The 18,007-nt window shown below is 48.9% G+C and overlaps 9 protein-coding genes across 9 annotated transcripts; 6 read left to right on the forward strand and 3 right to left on the reverse strand.

The window, feature by feature from the left end:
* The first annotated feature begins 82 nt into the window (after nt 1–82).
* Nucleotides 83–1,674, forward strand: BT62DRAFT_930457 (3-isopropylmalate dehydrogenase). Its single transcript, XM_043185931.1, has 5 exons — nt 83–180; nt 233–267; nt 324–500; nt 554–1,094; nt 1,147–1,674. The coding sequence occupies exons 1-5, from the start codon at nt 167–169 to the stop codon at nt 1,520–1,522; spliced, it is 1,143 nt and encodes a 380-aa protein (XP_043040946.1). The 5' UTR covers nt 83–166; the 3' UTR covers nt 1,523–1,674.
* A 309-nt stretch (nt 1,675–1,983) lies between these two features.
* On the forward strand, nt 1,984–5,886 carry BT62DRAFT_993159 (Zn-dependent exopeptidase). The gene is made up of 14 exons (XM_043190385.1): nt 1,984–2,278; nt 2,330–2,759; nt 2,813–2,842; nt 3,005–3,091; nt 3,140–3,500; nt 3,554–3,646; nt 3,695–3,802; nt 3,854–3,882; nt 3,945–4,319; nt 4,370–4,489; nt 4,547–4,656; nt 4,708–4,831; nt 4,891–5,224; nt 5,273–5,886. The coding sequence occupies exons 1-14, from the start codon at nt 2,007–2,009 to the stop codon at nt 5,488–5,490; spliced, it is 2,691 nt and encodes an 896-aa protein (XP_043040947.1). The 5' UTR covers nt 1,984–2,006; the 3' UTR covers nt 5,491–5,886.
* Nucleotides 5,887–6,136: 250 nt separating this feature from the next.
* BT62DRAFT_947443 (uncharacterized protein) lies at nt 6,137–8,001 on the forward strand (the record flags this gene model as incomplete). Its single annotated transcript, XM_043188026.1, has 5 exons — nt 6,137–6,342; nt 6,396–6,857; nt 6,907–7,333; nt 7,391–7,573; nt 7,631–8,001. Coding segments are annotated over 5 exons (1,349 nt in total), but the record flags the coding sequence as incomplete, so codon positions are not given.
* BT62DRAFT_775120 (uncharacterized protein) lies at nt 7,669–10,260 on the reverse strand. The gene is made up of 4 exons (XM_043182241.1): nt 9,796–10,260; nt 9,302–9,743; nt 8,895–9,250; nt 7,669–8,845 (listed from the first exon to the last, which is right to left on the reverse strand). The coding sequence occupies exons 1-4, from the start codon at nt 10,123–10,125 to the stop codon at nt 7,877–7,879; spliced, it is 2,097 nt and encodes a 698-aa protein (XP_043040949.1). The 5' UTR covers nt 10,126–10,260; the 3' UTR covers nt 7,669–7,876.
* A 136-nt stretch (nt 10,261–10,396) lies between these two features.
* On the reverse strand, nt 10,397–12,019 carry BT62DRAFT_1004185 (glycoside hydrolase family 17 protein; the record flags this gene model as incomplete). The annotated part of the gene is made up of 10 exons (XM_043177011.1): nt 10,397–10,442; nt 10,492–10,562; nt 10,613–10,738; nt 10,798–10,947; nt 10,998–11,137; nt 11,187–11,239; nt 11,290–11,462; nt 11,519–11,584; nt 11,633–11,908; nt 11,963–12,019. The coding sequence occupies 10 exons, from the start codon at nt 12,017–12,019 to the stop codon at nt 10,397–10,399; spliced, it is 1,158 nt and encodes a 385-aa protein (XP_043040950.1).
* Nucleotides 12,020–12,286: 267 nt separating this feature from the next.
* Nucleotides 12,287–14,058, reverse strand: BT62DRAFT_930462 (uncharacterized protein). The gene has a single exon (XM_043185932.1). The coding sequence runs from the start codon at nt 13,942–13,944 to the stop codon at nt 12,478–12,480; it is 1,467 nt and encodes a 488-aa protein (XP_043040951.1). The 5' UTR covers nt 13,945–14,058; the 3' UTR covers nt 12,287–12,477.
* Nucleotides 14,059–14,243: 185 nt separating this feature from the next.
* BT62DRAFT_1074847 (uncharacterized protein) lies at nt 14,244–15,118 on the forward strand. The gene is made up of 2 exons (XM_043179057.1): nt 14,244–14,368; nt 14,428–15,118. The coding sequence occupies exons 1-2, from the start codon at nt 14,319–14,321 to the stop codon at nt 14,993–14,995; spliced, it is 618 nt and encodes a 205-aa protein (XP_043040952.1). The 5' UTR covers nt 14,244–14,318; the 3' UTR covers nt 14,996–15,118.
* A 205-nt stretch (nt 15,119–15,323) lies between these two features.
* BT62DRAFT_1004188 (uncharacterized protein) lies at nt 15,324–17,310 on the forward strand (the record flags this gene model as incomplete). Its single annotated transcript, XM_043177012.1, has 5 exons — nt 15,324–15,475; nt 15,532–16,073; nt 16,133–16,149; nt 16,293–17,125; nt 17,175–17,310. The coding sequence occupies 5 exons, from the start codon at nt 15,324–15,326 to the stop codon at nt 17,308–17,310; spliced, it is 1,680 nt and encodes a 559-aa protein (XP_043040953.1).
* Nucleotides 17,311–17,644: 334 nt separating this feature from the next.
* BT62DRAFT_1004189 (uncharacterized protein) lies at nt 17,645–18,007 on the forward strand (the record flags this gene model as incomplete). The annotated part of the gene is made up of 1 exon (XM_043177013.1): nt 17,645–18,007. One exon carries the CDS (start codon nt 17,645–17,647, stop codon nt 18,005–18,007), a length of 363 nt encoding a protein of 120 aa, XP_043040954.1.

Consider the following 18,007-nt stretch of genomic DNA (forward strand, 5'->3'; position numbering starts at 1 on the left):
TGTTCTGGTCCAAGCTGTTGCTTGGCTCCGCTTGCCACCACCCTTGCTCATCTTATCACTAATCTTATCTAGTACTTTTCCTTCGGCCGACACCATCGGAGCATTTCGGACATTGAGTCTTGGGACAGGAAGAATTTGCTGCTTTCTCACAAACTACATCCTCGCAATGTCTCCAAGATCGTCAGTAGCATTACCTTCCCCGCCTAACAACTCATCTTCCCTCTTTTTCCAGGTTTCGAATCGTCGTCCTTCCCGGGGATGGTATTGGTATGAATGCATTCCGGGATCCCGACGATTATTATCCATACTGAATGCTATTGCAGGCCCAGAAGTCGTCAGCCAGGCCGTTAGAGTGTTGGAACTAGTCTCTTCTTCATCGTCAGATTTCGATCTCAAGTTAGAGACACACGACTTTGGCGGCTGCGCGATAGACAAAACGGGCGAGCCTTTGCCCCCGACCACCCTCAAGGCGTGCCAGGAGGCTGATGCGATTCTCATGGGTGCGTCAAATTGGTACCCGCAGCCTTCCCACACACGTCTCATTCTCATCCAGGTTCCATTGGAGGTCCCAAGTGGGGTGTCGACGCCAAAATTCGCCCAGAACCTGGCCTTCTTGCCCTCCGGAAGACACTAGGTCTGTACGCGAATATCCGCCCGGCCAATCTCGCCTCGGAATCTCTTCTTGAGTACACACCCTTAAAACCGTCCGTCGCTCAGGGCGTAGACATGATTGTCGTCCGTGAGCTGATCGGAGGACTCTATTTTGGTACTCGCAAAGAACAGGGTGTTGAGCCAGACGTAGACACCGCATGGGACAGTATGATCTACAGTGTTTCTGAAGTTCAACGAATTACAAGGGTCGCTGCCCAGATCGCGTTGGCAGCTGACCCGCCGTTGGAAATCCACTCGATCGACAAGGCCAATGTCCTCGCGGCTTCACGTCTGTGGAGAAAAGTCGTCACAGAAACATTGTCAAAAGAGTATCCCCAGCTCAAACTAGATCATCATCTTGTCGATTCAGCGGCAATGCTAATTGTCGCCAGTCCCAAACGATTGAATGGTGTTATTCTCACCGAGAATTTGTTTGGAGACATGTGAGATAGAAAGCTGCGTGTTTGAATTATCAACTGACCATTCCATTTCCAGTCTTTCTGACCAGTCAAGTGTCATTCCTGGGTCTTTAGGTCTCCTCCCGTCTGCCTCATTAGCCGGTGCGCCGTCTGCGCCATCTGCAGATTTCAAACCGACACCAGGTTTGTACGAACCTATTCACGGTTCAGCGCCAGATATTGCCGGCAAGGGTATTGCAAACCCGATCGGCACCATCCTGAGTGCTGCCATGCTTCTACGGTACTCCCTGGGTCTGGAGGCGCCAGCGAAGGCTATCGAAACCGCAGTAAGGAAGGTCTTGGACACTCCTGAGCTAGGCGGGCATGGCTTAAGGACGGCGGATCTCGGAGGCAGCATTGGAACCACTGAGCTTGGAGATCATATCATAGAAGTATTGAAGAGCATATTGTAAAGTAAGTGTTAAGAGAGAAACTCTGTATGCATTAGACGACTTTGGAGAGGTAGCTGGGTCCTTGACACAGCGACCGTTCTTCAAAGGTGATACCTGAACTTTGCAAAGCTGAATGTTCCAGAATCAGTTGACCTTTGGTTACACTGTTAGAGGCCAGTCTAAGTAAGCTGTGGCGGGATTCGGTACTTCGCTCCTTGCAAGAATCCACGGTTATGCGAAACATTCCTGACGGTTTGCAGGCCCTGGTGAACACGCTGCCAATGCAGGAAAAAATGTAAATCGGCTGCTAATCCAATGAAATTTCATGTGCGATTCATCTGAATGTGGCGAATGTCAAGGGGAGTAACGAGATAAAGTAGGAAGCCTGTATCTGCCTTGGATTGGCAAAGCAGATCAACTAGTACTCGAATGACATATCGGCTATCATACCGGCATCCAACTACAGTAACCGGCAGGTGTGATCATCTTTATCTTGCTTACGACCATGGATTCCGAAAAACGGGCCCCTTTTCATGTCCCGTTTGCTGACCTGGGAGAACTACAGCAGGAGGACAGACAACATCGCACTTATCGTCTTCGACTGGTTCTCTTTCTGACACTTTTTTTCGCCGCGTTCATCTATCTGTGCCGCAATTCGCAACCAGTGTTCGAGGCAGAGATAAGGCTCGAGGACCTAGGTCGCTCCAGCATCAAACAGAGTAGCTTTCCCATCACAGAGAGTAGCTCTTCCATTGAGGAGTGCGAATCCCTGTTTCTGTATGTGTCACTACACTGTAATCATTGCAATGTCCACCAATCCTTCATCAGGTCATTTCCAGATGGGAAGCGCGCAGAAGAGACGTCAAAGTTGTATTCCAAGCATCCTCATCTTGCTGGATCGATTGACGATTTTGAAGATGCCAAATCTATTCTCAAGCTCTTCCAGTCAGAATTTGGCATCCCTGAAACACGCAAGGAACCCATCTTTCCTGCCGGTTCAAAGGCGTCCCGATGGTCTACCCTTAGTCTAACTTCGCACTTGGGCAGCAGCAAACCATCAGCGTGGATTGACGTGTACTATCCTGTTCTGAACACCCCGTTAGACCGAAGTTTGGATATTCTTGGAGAGGACGCTCGTTCAGTATGGAGTGCCGATCTCACGGAGGACGGTGACCCTTTGGACAAGGATGCAGCCAAGTACAGGGACTCTGTCCCAGCATGGCACGGATTAAGCGCCGACGGAGAAGCTGCAGGACAAGTAAGAAAACGTTACAAACTCGGGCTGTTGTGTCTCATAATTCATGATTCCAGCTTGTTTACGTCAACTATGGAACAAAAGAGGTTAGTCCGTTTCTTATGATCTCACAAGGTAGCGCCGGATCCGCAGAGCGATTCTCAGGATTGCCGAACACGATGCTACCGCGATCACCGTGCAGCAATCCAATAGCATCTATCATTTCCAGATGCATAGTGGTTTTCTCTTACTAAGATTAACTTTTTCAGGATTATGATGAACTGGTGGCGGCTGGTGTCGACTTCACGGGGAAAATCATTATAGCTCGTTATGGTAAGGTGTATCGAGGTCTGAAGGTACGTAGTTACGACGCGACGGTTCAAAATAAGTTCATTTTCGGCTAGATTGAACTAGGGGAAGCGCTTGGTGCGGTCGGCGCTCTCATCTACTCAGACCCTCGCGATGACGGCTTTGTGACCGTCGAGAATGGGTACGCTCCATACCCCAGCGGCCCGGCCAGAAACCCGTCTTCAGTTCAGCGCGGCAGCGTCATGTACCTTCCACTGTATCCCGGAGACCCCACCACCCTTGGATATCCAGCTTATGAAGGAGTGGAGCGAACAAATGCAACGAATATCCCGAAGATCCCTAGCTTGCCTATCTCTTGGCACAATGCGCAGAGATTACTCGAAGAAATTGACGACGGCGTGAACCCGAGACTCACTGGAAAGCTCAGTTCCTCTACGATCAAGTTGGTTAACCACGGTGAGTCGGATGTATCCAGTTCCTTTATTTTTCTCTGATGCGCGGGTCAATAGTTGATACGAAGGTTACCCCGATATGGAACGCCATGGCTGCAATTCCTGGTCACATAAGGGATGAAGTTGTTTTAGTTGCTTGCCATCGCGATGGTAAAGTCATTTAAGTCTCAAAAGAATATGTCTGACGATTTGACCCAGCATGGGTGCTCGGAGCTGCTGATCCTGTCAGTGGGACCGTTGCTCTCACTGAGGTAATTCGTGGGTACGGCGAGTTGCTTCGTAACGGATGGAAACCACTGCGCACAGGTATGATACGAGCCCTTTGCTCTGTGGCTTCGTTCTAACATTGTTGGTCAGTCGTATTTGCCAGTTGGGACGCAGAAGAGGTCCGTTGACCTCGGCGTACTCACTTTGTCTTCCAAATCACTCATTTCCTTTTTTTTTACAGTACGGTCTTATTGGAAGTGTTGAATATGGCGAGGACTTCTCATCTTGGATTGCCAAGCACGTTGTTGCTTATATCAATGTTGACGTCTCCTCGTCTGGATCCAGCTGGAATGTAGCAGGGTCACCTGCTCTAGCTCCTTTGATCAAGCGAACGGCTTTGGACATCCCCCACCCTACTATACCTGGAAAGACATTGTGGGACGCTCGAAATGACGAAGGACCCTTCCGCGAAGACAAGTTGTCTGTCAACATGACTGCTGACGTTAATGTTCTTATGGACTATGAGGCAAATAAAAAGGCCAAGGATGAGCTGACGACAGGAGTTCTACCTTTGGGAAGCGGCAGTGACTACACTGTTTTCTTACAGAGATTAGGCGTGAGTAATCCTTAGACGGAACTTCGTTCCATACGCTGATATTATTGCAGGTCTCAAGCACCGATCAAGGATTTGGCGGCACGCCTTACGATGCACCATACCACTATCACTCCATCTATGACAGTATTCAATGGCAGCAAGTGTATGCGGACCCTGGATTTCATCGACATGCATGTTTTTGCTTGCTGACACTCAAGGCTTGCGACTAATTCAGCTATTGGTTATAGATTGCAGTGGCCAAGCATCTTGGTCTGATGGCTCTTCGTCTCATTGATTCAATCATAATCCCCTTGAATACTACTCAGTATGCTCTCGAGTTGGACCAGTACCTGGACAAGTAAGCTGCTTCATTTTCCGAACGACCTGTTCGAAACTGATATTTTTATAGCGTTGAAAGGCTGGCTGTGCAAGAGGCTTCTTCGACAATCGACTTTGGAATCCTCCGACTTGCTATCAGTAAATTGCAAGAAGCAAGCAAGGCATTGGACGAAGAAAAGGAAGATGCAGAGAAGGCAAGTAAAAAGGATATGATCTCGATGCTAATTTTATACTCATCATGTCTCGCAACTAGACATTTAAAGACCTCCTTGGACAGTTCCCTTCATTGCCACCGCCTGGGCATGCCATCTGCCGTCGCCGAAGTCCATCGTACATACGGATTACCAATTGGGTCAAAGGCGTATTTGGTGTTTCTCCGTTTCCCCTTGAATCAGCGGTACAGCAATCTACCATCACAGCCGGCATTCCTAAGATTCCTCCCATTATCGAGTTCTTGAAAGCCCAGAGACGCATCAGCAAAGCTAATAAGAAGCTCATCTCCTTCGAACGAGGTTTCATCTCAGAAGGCGGAATCAAAGGTCGAGAGTGGTTCAAGCATCTAGGCGTTGCTCCTGGCAGATACCTCGGCACGTCTTTTTTTTTGCTAGAAGAAATCATTCTAAAATAATCATCAGGCTATGGTGCAACGACATTACCGGCCTTGACTGAAGCCCTCTCTCTTGACAAGAATGTCACTTTAGCACAAGAGGAGACATACCGACTAGCATCGCTTCTGGACAAATTGGCAGATAATATTATGCCTTCCCGCCATTCCAGGACCACTATCATGAACAACAAGCCTGCCATGAGTGCAACAAAGGCATCTCTTGACTCCATCACATTTTCAACCTAGAATGCTACAATCCCCGGAACGACACATGTGCATTTAGTTGTAATCATTACATCCATGTGGCCAAAATAAACCCAAGCCTGCAACCGACGCATTTTTTTTAATGCATCATGTAACTGATAAGAAGACTGATTGCTCTTCCCAGGACGACGAAATGAACTCAAGGCAACATGTTAGATCACATATGGGCAGGTTTACGAAGATACTTAGACCTGTGACTGGTCCCTTACAATTTTTGAGTGTCGATATAAGCTTCCTTGCTCTTGTAGAGAAGGTCACAGATCTAGATGATGGGTAAACTCCTACTCGGCCAAATTGCCCTAGCAGTGTACCAGATTTTTCATTCCAGCCACGGTCTGCCAAGCAAGTGCAAGTGATAATACAGTGTATCAACCATATCGAGACATTGAGGAACGGGCCATGTAGTCGCTTGGTTGATCCGCACCATTTAGTACATGTCGGAAAGAGGAGGCAGTCAGATTCCATCTCCTCAGAAATATTCATTGACCCCTAACCCTAACCTATTCTTCGGATACTGTAGACTCGATGTGAGTTCCGTCGGGAATTCAAGATCTCGTCATCCTAAGCATGGGACCTCTGTAGAATAAAGAGGCCGGGTCCTTATCGTCGTGGTCTTCCTTTCCGCACTCTATGTTTCTCAGAGCCACTGTGAGATTGTTAATAGTCTTCTCCTTCCTCGTGATCGTTCGTGGACAGCTTCATCCCCAAGCTCCAGCAGAATACAAGCGACTTCCTTCGTTACGCGAGCAAGCTGGAATTCTCAACCGTTGGACATCCGAGCGTATAACTCGCATTCCTTTACTCTTGCAAAAATATGGCATCGATGCTTGGCTGGTCAGTATTCCCGCCCAAATTTCGCAAGCAGCAGCTTCATCTGTTGATGGTAGATGTGTCAACGAGAACACGCAGAAGATACTATTTGGTGGTCGATTAAGAATGCAACTGCTTATGACGTTCACAGGAGGACGGTTGTCCTGTTCCATACCAATACTTCATCCTTACAAGGCCAGCCAAACCCTCTCGTGTGGGTCGACAATACTGGTCAGGTCTGGACGGACTTGCGTAAACAACTAACGTCCTATGACCCCAAAAGTATTGCATTAAACGTGGATCAGAATATCGCGTTTAGCGGTGGTATGCATGTAGGAGAAATGCGCGCCCTCGAAGAAGAATTAGGGCCGAAATGGATGTCACGAACAGTAAACGTTCCAATGCTTGCGATCGAGTACGTCTCCGATAAGGTATCGGGCCAAATTCAATATTACCGAGATATGCAAGAGGTTGTATGGGCTATGCTTGAAGAGGGTTTTTCCCATAAGATAGTTGATCCAGGAGTCACGACGACAACTGTATGTAATAAGGACTGGCAACAAGACGTTTTTGATCAATCTTCAACAGGACCTCGAATGGTGGTTCAGAGAAAAGATGCTAACCTTGAATGTAACAACTTGGAACCATCCTCGAATATTCATCACAACGCCCGCTTCAATGCCAGGATGGGAAGGGTCCGATGACATCATTCAAGAAGGGGACCTACTGCATATCGACATGGGTATAACTGCTTTGAGAATGAACACCGATACCCAGCACCTTGCCTATGTCCTCCGCACCGACAAAGGTGAGACCGATGCTCCCGAGGGTCTAAAAGCCGGCCTGAAGAAAGGAAACCGAATGCAAGACATCGTCCTTGAAAATATGAAAGCGGATTTAACAGGCAATGAGGTTCTCCGAAAGTGTCTTGAGCAAATGAAGCTTGAGGCTATCGAAGGACAGATATATTCTCATCCTATCGGCGACTGGGGCCACGACGCAGGGGCGGTCATAGGTGAGCATTGCTATCGTACGGCCTATGCTAAGCAGGATACAATCAATTCCATTATAGGTTTTACCAATCTCCCAGAACACGTACCTGTCCTGGGGGAGCTGCCTCTCCTTCCAAACACATATTATAGTATTGAACTCTTCGCCATCCATTTCGTTCCAGAACGGAACGAGACGTTGAGATTCCTTCTTGAAGAGAATGCCTATTGGAAAGCGGAGACTGAGACATGGGAGTTCGTTCGAGGTACGTTTTACATTGAAAATTTTTTAGAAAGCATATCGATTGAGGGTTGCGTGATAGGTCGTCAAGAAAGATTCCATCTCATCGACCAAAGGAAACGAGAATCGACGATGGTCTTCAATGTTCAATAATGTACTGAAAGTGACCACTAAGGGAACTTGATGATGATCATTTGTACAATCTACGAGAATCCATTAATGAGTAAACCGAAAAAGGTGAAAAACAACATGGCATAAAGTAGAGGCATAGAAATAGGATATCGATTATGTGACTGTTCTTCCGTACATGGCAAAAAATAGTTCGACATTAGAACATGTTGGCAAGCTTGCTAGCGGCTTCTCGTGCATCCAATCGCGGGCGCGTCGGCTGCACGCGGACTGAAGCGGACATGTACCCGGGCCTGGCTTGACCGAGAGGGTCAAGACCATTACTGTTGACATGTCGCTCCGTGGGTCGGTTCAGGGAACCACCGTGGCTTAACAGCGGATCTACAGACATCCTTGGTGGATTCGAACTAACGTTCGAAAATGACGAGGCGATTGGCGGTGATGCAAGAGGAGATATCGACGACGACGTAGACTTGACAAACATCGATTTGGTTCCATCGACAAAACGCCCACCAAGAGGCGGACTATCATCGATAGGTTGTTTTGGAGACGCGGCTGCTTCAGAAGAAAGCGACGGCGAGGACGGCCCGGCACCGGGGGATTGCGGCGGCCTGGGGGACGACGGTCCAGCTGAAGATGAAGCGAGGCGGGATATGATGCTGGCCTGAGTTGATGAAGGGGACAAGGGACGATGTGTGTAGAATTGAGACGAAGAAGGCACTGGACTCTGCAAGGATGGCGACGACTGTGGTGATGGACCCTGCGCAAGCAAGGGATCTCCATTACGTGACGCGACAGGTTGGTTCGACGGTGGAGGAGTACGAACAGTGGGATGTTGATGAACTCCGTTGATGCCAGGAGCAGGGTCGGGAGCAAGAGCGCGCGGCATAGGCGGCCTCGAGAAGTCTTCCAGTGGTGGTATTACCGTTGGTCTGGGTGCGGGTGCGGCGCTCGGAGCCACCTTCTTCGCAGCGTTATTGACATCCCCACACAAAGCTTGCAGTTCCTTCAGAAGCTGCCTTTCGTACATGATTGATGACCGAGCATGCTCGATTAAGGCAGTCGTGATATCGTCGTTAGCGTAGCGGTTGTGTGTCTGGAGTGCTCGATGTAGGTTCTGTGAGATACCCTCGGCTCTCTTAGCCAACACTTGCTCGTATTTGTTTGCCTGGCGTGGCTATCAGCTTGGTAGACTAGCATGGTTAATCTGGACTGACCTCTTCAATCTCTTCCAGAGCTTCGTCAACACGATCAGGACGGATATTAGAGCTAGCTTTGAGCCGTTCAATTTGTCGCCTCTTCGAAATAGTAGTCTTAACAGCAGCTTGATATTCCTCGAGCACACCTGTTCGCATTTGCAACGTCTCCTTTGCCGAACGGGCATTCATTCCTTGATAGCCTAACGAGTCACCCAGAATAACGCATTCACTAAGTGCTTGAGCCTGGTCAAGATCGGAAAGACTGTGCCACGTTCTCCCAAGCTTTCGCAGGGCATTTCCCAACGGCGGATGAGCTTCCGTAGTAGCAACATTAATAAGTTTGTGGCCCATTTCCGAATGTGCATTAGCAAGAGCTGCGTTTAGGTCAGGCCACCCACCACAGAACACTGAAATTGAATACACACATTTCCGAGCCATAGCTAACTTGTCCACAGCCTTCGCAGTATCGAAAAACTGCCCCTCCAGTTTCGTCAACTCGAAACGGGCCCTCTGCAGCTCTTCATCCTCATCTGGCACACCACGCCTTATCAGCCCAAACCCGCTAGACGTCTTCCGGCGTGGCCGTGGAGTTGGCTGATAACCAAAGTCACTCTCAATGAAAGAGCGAAGGTCTTCGTCGTGCAAAAGAATAGGATCCTCACACACCCGGGTTATCCACCTCTGCAGCATGATCCTCACCAGTCTATCATCCTCTTCGTCCGTCGGGGCAGATGTTTGCGCCAATGGAAGAGCAGGAACGATGGTCTGAGGGTTGCTATGCACAATAGATTCATAGAACTGTTGGAATTCGAGGTACGAGCGCGACACGTTGCGATAGGTCGTCCCAGTGAAATTCGACAGGTTCGCCTGAGAGCATGGGCGTTTAGTGGGATAAGGAGAATACAACGGAAGGTGTTACCTGTGCATCTAATCGTATCAGAATATCCCTTCGGTTTCTGTCCAACCCGGTAATCCGCACTCGAAGGTATGGTTCCGGTTTCTCGTACTTGGTACCATTGGAGCCTACTGTATCCCGAGGAGAGATAAGTCCAGCTTCTGGCTGTCCGTATATCTGAGGTTCCTTCCCGTACAGCCCAGGACTAGGCCCTTTATCAGGCGTCGGTGGTACAGGCGTCGATGCCCGTCGTAAATTGGGTATAGGAGAGTTCGGGTGAGGAGTAGTGGGCCATGGGGGAGCTTCGACGCTGCTACCTCCAAAGGCGCTGGCCGAATTGAGAGGATCGAACATAGGTATGAAGAAAAAAGGATAGAACACTCCACGACGTCGCCCAAGACAGAGATGCCTTTTTGCGGTTTTACGTAACAACGAATTGAACCTCAAGCAAAAAACTGTTAACAATACATGCGGCGTGATATAAAGCAAATGTAGATGTAAACGGGAGCCATAAAGTTAGAAAATCTATAAGCCACGAATATTGTTTATTGTCCTACCAGTAGTCAAAAATACCGAACAATAGTTCGTTATACTGAAAGTAAGAATGGTAATGGATCAGCCGCCTTTATGGCACTGGGCAGTCGGGGATGGCTAGTCGCTTCATTGTGCGACTAAGCAGAAAGTCAGTTTCTGATAAAAGGCTGATAAAATTGAACTGACTTGGCATGGAATAAACCCCAGTGTCCCTCAACACCTCCATACACTTCGTCTTTCCAAGGTTCATCAGTGAACTATAAACGTCAGATTACTTGAGACTGAGGGGTAGAGCACGAATAAGCACCTCAAAGAAGAAATATCCAGTGCCATTGGTATTTGCTTGGCAGACGAAGTCATTCAGGAAGATTTGAAGGTTAGCTTCAGACGCATCCGAAACACCGTCGTTGGCATTAGCAGCATCTGATGATTGCTGAAAATAGTCACGTCAGAACATATCCTCCCAAGAAAGGCATAGCGCAAAAGACCTACCGATGGCCATCCTGTCTCAGCTATGTACATTTTGGGTTTATTCGGTAATGTCGCGGCAGGCTGAACATTGGTTTCATCAAAGAACGTTGCTGTCCAAGACGCGGCATCTCGGATTGAGGTTTTTGCAAACCACGGATGCACATTTGCCATCTTCCAGGGCGTTTGATTATCAAGTTTCGATAAAGTTAAAAATCTCTTACCCCATAGTCAATAGCTTCCAGCACGAGATTATTGAAGTAGCTGCCAGCATCTGAATTACCGACAGGTATCTTCTTGCTCAATTTGAGGCCATCAAGCATACCACGGGTATCGTTAATGTCGGCCACCAACTGTTGACCACCTGCGAGGAAACGATAATGTGTTGTGTGGAATGTAAAAATAGAACTGACCTTTGTTGCCAACGTCACCGTTGGGATCCTCCGATCCATAGTTTTTAAGGTAACTATATTGGATTGTGAGCCTTGTCCCTCCGAACCTATATCGGGCACGTACTTGAGAATATACTCATTGCCGACAGTAATTCCCGCAATGTGATCAATGCCATAGGTCTGTATTGCTGCCTTGATAGTATCACGTTGACGGGTGTATGTGGTGGTATCATCGGGGGTGGGATAGTTGCCCAGGAACACCTGCATGTCGACCTTTGTCTGCTTGATGGCCTCAAGCTGGAATGATGTATATTTGAGATCATTGTCACACTAACGAATAAAGCGATACGTACGACAAGGGCGGACTGGTTGCAATCTGCACCATATAGACGTACGCGCTTTGTGAGTTGAGACATAAGCTGAGGAATCATGAGCTACTGCCGGAAAGCATGAAAAAGCGAACCAACCTGAATATCCTGGATGATAGCACTCAGCGAGTTGCCGCAATTAGGAAGTAATGACCCCTCAGGCGTGTACGACATGCCGTAGAACGACTGCTTCAAATTTGGGTTCTTGACAAAGGTACTGGGGTCATTAGGATCTCTCAGCTTTGGAGGACCTGGATTCGACGAGGTTGTTGACCCCGACGAAGTACTAACGCCACTCGTCTTATTGGACACGCCTACACCAACACCCACGGCAATAGCTATGACTCCCAGAAGAGCGACGACAGAACCAAAGATCTGAAGAGTTAAAACGTCAACTCAAGGACAGCGTTGTACAATTGACGAACGTACACTCCACTTTGACCTCTTACTCCTTTTCAGACCAGAGTTAGAACTGATGTCTGCCATGCTGGAGATGTTAATGGAGAGAAGGAGCAGCCCGCAGATGTAATTTAAAAAAAGGTGCAAGGAGACGCTGGCGGTGTGATTAAGTGCCCAGGCCGGTGCTAAGGTCGTCACAGGGAGAGCAAGAAACAGAGCAGACAGAAGCCAAAGATCTGAACCAAGAAATCCTAGACGGTGCCAGACAGCTGACCAATAACACCATGTCAATCGTGCTAGTGGATCCTGATTCGTTTCGGCGCATTTCAGACATCTCACTCATTCGACCTTGGCGGCAGGCGAACCACACTAAATTTATATCATGATGATCTGCCCTACTTGTTATTACTTTGTGCACAGCAAAAATGGTATCACCATGAGAATTACAATTTATTATAGAGTAGTAGACAGTAGTATGTGATCCTTATCCTCATTCCTTCACGAATAATGAGTGAATAACAAAACTGTAGTTTCAAAAGACAATATTAGGCTTCCACATCTTCCATCCATAGTGGCAGAATGTGGCCCATTTTCAACACCTTTGTTCGCAGATACTTGTCCAGATCCTCCCCATAGACAGCTTTCCCACCAATAAGTGTGGCCCCAACAAGATGATCTTCCACCTTGGAGAGCCTCGGATCAACATCCGAAGTCACCTTGGAACCCGCTTGACGAGATTTCCAGCTCCTAGGTATCATCGGAACACGCTCAACAACCCTCAGCCCATCTTTCTCCAGTGCCTGGACTTTGTCCGGGTTATTCGTCAAAACTCGGACACCACCATCTAACCCGAGGTCACGCAAAATCGCAACGGCAATGTCGTACCCGCGTTCATCGGCCCCGTGACCGAGCATCAGGTTAGCAGTAACGGTGTCATGCCCGATATCCTGTAAGTTATACGCGCGTATTTTGGAGAGCAACCCGATTCCCCTCCCTTCTTGTCTCAGGTAGACAACGACACCGCGACCTGGGATAGAGGGGGACGAGTTCATTGGGCATGACGAAGAAATCGCGATAGGTTGCGATATTAGACGAATAGCTTCGTCTAACTGCTCACCACAGTCACACCGCATGCTGCCAACGGTCTCGCCGGTAAAGCATTCCGAGTGTATTCTGATGAGAGGCGCGGGGAGGGCTATGGTTACTCCGGCAGCATCGGATGGCGGCATAGACGCATGCTGAGAGGTAGGTGATAACCTACCTACATAGGCACCGCGTGTGATTCTATCCATTTCCGTTTCATCATTGCTCCATACAGCATCCAGGGTGTGTGACCGGATGGGGGGCGGGGAAACCGCGCTGGGTTTGTCTGCGAGCTGGACGGGGTCGACAACGATAGCTAAATGCTCTTTGTCGTCCCGGTTATTGTGGTAGAGATGTAGGAAGACTGGGCCATGGGGCGTCGGTATTCTCGTTCGAGCCATACATTTCAGGTCGAGGTCCGCGGCCGGGTCTTTCGGGATCACATCGGAAGCCGCCTCTGTTGACTGGCTGGCAGAAAGAGCCGGAGGAAACACAGAGGTGGATAACGAGGTACGGCGTCTCTTGTGAGAGAGAGAAAGGTTCTCAATGGGCGAAAGCGAAGCGGCAGTCTGTTCCCATGGTTGGTCGTTTTCCTTCCCTTCCAACGCTAGGCGCTGCCTACGAGGCGCTTGCCTACTAACATAGGCCAGCTTCTTCCGTTCAGGTGCAGACGCATCCTGCCCAGTAAATTTGGTCCAATCCCATGCGCCTTCTGCTTTTGGTAGCATGACTCCCGGAAAGAAGTCATGGTGGTAATGATTTCGGGTAACCTGAGGACCCGAAGCGAATGCAGCCGCCATGATTAGAGGGTCAAGTGCTGCATCCCTCCGTGCAAAGGTAGTTGCGGTTGGCGCCGATGGCCCGGTAAGCATGTCCAGCAACGCAGCGTCAGAGTCGCCGAGGGCGTCGTGAATAGGCCTTCTAGACATTGCTGCTGATGTAGGGGGAAAACCTGGGTGAAGTGTGATGACAGACGAGTATTTAAGCGAACTGCAGCGGCTGACCTGGGTGAACGACGTGCTACGATGTGGTTACTGGCTAAGTCATCCAATTGCAATAATTTTTGGGCCAAGGATAGGTCAGCAAATAAGCATGATTACGAGGTAATTAGCATGAGATTAACAAGTGTTTTATCTTATCTTGCACGTGCCCACGACTAAGATTTGGTTAAGACCTGTCTCTCCGCACCGTACTCGTTCCAGTTTCTGGAATTTTTTCCCCAATATATAAAGACGGTTCTTCCCAGGTTTCTTATTTAATTTCTTCCCGCCCAACTTGTCTTCCTGAGTCCGCCCTCGTCGTCATGAATATGTTAGCGCTTCGGTGGAGCATGCTTCTATATATTCTACCATGGTACGTTACTTCTGCCTGGGCCGCGCATCCACCGTCTGAAGTTCGTTCTTGCGTCGTAGCGTCCTATCGGCTCCAACGTTTGTTACAGATCACCACCGCGTGCACTTAGCCCCTGCGACAATGATACAGGCTTCCTCTTCAACCGTCAACACACTCTCACCGCTACCGCTCCACAATTGGCGACCCCCACTTCGAGAGCATAGCCCATCGCCTGCAAAAGGCGCTAGCGGGGACTCCAAACACCAGGGATCTGTTGCCACTTTCCTCGAAATTATTGGAGGCACCATAGCGATGGCCATCATCCTGAGTGTCATACGCTGTATCACCAGCTATAGATGCATACCCAAACGTGACCACATCGCGGCCGTAATTGATAGACACCCAACACATCGCGAAATAGATGAACTGGAGTATCGGATGAGCCCGTCGTCCGATTGCAAGCGCTCGTCCTTGCAAGAGCCACCACCACCTTATTTTCCCCGGCCGCCCGCGTACGATATACTAGAAGAGACACCACCTCCTAGTCCTGTTCGCTCGGAATTCATTCAGGTGGATATTGCATGCCCTCCTCCCTCCCGCACAATAACATCACAGAGAGGAACACGGCCGATGCTCCGTAACATATAGGAGTAGGAGACAGAAGGAGACAGTCTAATGTATAGCACACGTGACGGACGCCTTTTCGCTGCTTTTTCTTGCTATAGGCCAAGTATATATAGCCGTGTCTGTAGGGGGGGGGGGGGACATTTTAGTGTTATATGGCGGAGATTTAGGATAATCGACAGAGTAGAACGTAATGCGGTGAATGACGCGTCTTGATTGGCATAGAGGCATGCATGGCGTCCATCTATCAATGTGAATCTGTAGGCACCAAATGCACGAACAGAAGACGTATCTAGTGCCATTATGACTTGAACACGGTGCTGCCTCGAGGACGCTGAAGATGAGTAGAGTGATGCACGTGTCCCTGCCGGCTGCCCAACTCCGGCTGCCGCTGACGAGGCGAGAGCTTGACAAAAACGACCACCCCTCGATGCACTTTGCGCTTCGTTTTCGATTTCTATGCAACAGCAGCAGCAAGCACAACTCCCGATTTTGCCTAGGCAAGTCTTTAAAATCTCTTATGCGATTTGATCGTGACGAGATTTTTTGTTCTCCGCTAGCGCGGATTCTCGACCGCCCGCCTCTGGGCCCCCTTCAGCGCCGGTGACGTCTGATTTCTCTTCACAAGTTGATTTTCGAACCAAGATCATTGAGATCCTCGCTGGTACTGCTAATGGGTGCCTCGCAGAACTAGGGTATTACCCTACTCTGCACCAGGATATGCAGAACTTGAAGGTCCAAAATCAGTTCTTGAACAATTGTCTTAAAGAAAGGGATGTTCTTATGTCGCAATGGCAGCAAGAGAATAGAGGGTTGTGGGAGGACAATCGTCGTTTGATATCCCTCGATGCGGAGATCAAGGCAAAAATGGTGGAGATTGATACCCTCAAAGCGGAGATTATGGGAAAGGATATGACCATCAAAGAGCTGAATCGTCAGGTCAGAGGAGTTCCTACGCGCGAGGCCGATGCCTATCAGAATCTCCTTCGCGAGCATCAAGCGCTACTAGGAAAGCAGCGTGCCACACATAATGAGAAGATGATGCTGGAGAACACAATCAACCAGCTAAAATCGATGGATATCGTACCGAAGAATCAGCAGGGTGTGTTTCCTCTCCTTAATATCAGCTCTAGTTTTCCATTTTTCTCATATTACCTATAGGCGTGGCAGGACCATCAGTGCGATCTTGTTCGCTATTGTCTATAATGTCTGTTTATTGATGCACCGTCTCTTACAGACTGTTATCAGGCGCAATTCTGCCCCGATCACTTAACCTGCTCAACTGTCCATATCTATACGCGGACCTCTGCCCCACCCCCAGTCCCAGCCAATGCCCCAACAGCCCGTCCATCCTCCACTTGCTCAAGTCCTTCCGTATCCCAAACAACCTGTACAAGACCAGGGTGTTGGACTGGGACAGACCGCTGATCAACAGGCTCAGCCAATGCAGCGAGCACCCCAAGCCATATATGTTCCTTCGTCCAGGCCTCCGAATACACCCCTCCATATGAGTACCCATTCTTTGCCACCCTCTGTCAGCCCTACTCAAATACCTCCTACCCCACCTATGAGCGCGTTTCCCGTCCAGATATCCCCACCAATAGTGCCACCAATCACGCCTGCTTCCGTTCAAGCAAACCCATACCCACGAATGGTAACCCCAAATCCTCAACCACCTTCAATTCAGGCACATCCTTCGTTACCTCAGCCACAAACAACACCATCCTCGCAAGTTCCGATATCGCCAGAACGACCCCCGCCTCAGACGCAGGTTCAGAGTGGTATTGTTCCACCTACTCCTCCTGTTTCTCATAAATCGATGTCACCAGAAGCTTTCACTGAGACGAAACCCGTCATTCACGCGGCAGGCGACATGCCTTCAGTTTCAGGTCCTGGGTTCGAATCTAATAATCCTTCGTTGAAGCGCTCTGCTAGCACAAGTGGGGATGAACCACCTTCGTCCCCCAAGAGGGCAAAAGTGGAGCAAGCGGAAGATCCTCGCATGAGCACTTCCATTGAGGTGTCGATCCGTGATAATGATGAAATTGTAGAGGTTGATGCGACTGGATTGAGACCAATCTCAGTTGTTGTGGCGGAGGATATGGTGATCCCGGACGAAGCAGACCCAAACATCAAGCATTGTCTCTTTTGCCAGTAAGAGTCTTTTATTCTTTCTTTGATGTATGCGTTCTCATGGTTGCAGAGCACGGTACGAAAAAGGTGCCTTGAGCGAACCCCCAAAGCCATTTGTCAACAACCCTCAGGAGATGGAGAAACATATGCTTGACGCCCATCCAACCGCTCTGGAGTCGCTACGGAAAGAGATATTTGATGAATAGGTTGGTTCTGCTGTGTATCACTGTCGGGTTCTAGGGTCACCATCTATCTCTTGTCAGTTTTCATTGCATATTAAATTATTTGTTTCAGTCATATAATCGTCATTCTATAATATAGATGCTCTTGATGCCTAGATTAACCAAGTCGACTCAAGCACTCAGGTGCACGATTGAGGCAACGGCAGCCTAATAGTTCTGAATAACAGCCGCAGGTTCGTGACGCTAATGTGTTTATGTCTTGGGTCCAGCTGGGGATAAATCAAAAGCACGTATTTTTTGTCGACCGCATCGACACTTTAGCTTCTATCATACATCTGGTCCATCCGAAGCCTGTTCCATGGTCCACTTTACCTCGTTTCTCTTCACGCGAAGTGAACGTAAAATCCGTTTCTTATACACGTTGGCCGGAGGCGTTGGAGAACTCTGCTTTGGACGCGACAACAATGATAGCGGTACTATGCTTTCGCACTATAAGCACGACGTTCTGGCTTTACGATTAAGAAATCGAGAGGCGTTTGGACTACCTCATTTCTCCATGACTTCGATTCAGGAAGCGAACATTCCACCACTGGATGAGAGTGAGGTAAGGAACTGGGTGCAGTACTGGCGACAGGCGAGGCGAAGCTGTTTGACTAGTGAGAACGTTCCTGTGCTCACCTCTACTGGACGAATGAGTACGATTATAACAAGACCACACTAG

Source organism: Guyanagaster necrorhizus, assembly GCF_019112545.1.
Source record: "Guyanagaster necrorhizus MCA 3950 unplaced genomic scaffold BT62scaffold_9, whole genome shotgun sequence".
NCBI classification, from domain to species: Eukaryota; Fungi; Basidiomycota; class Agaricomycetes; order Agaricales; family Physalacriaceae; genus Guyanagaster; species Guyanagaster necrorhizus.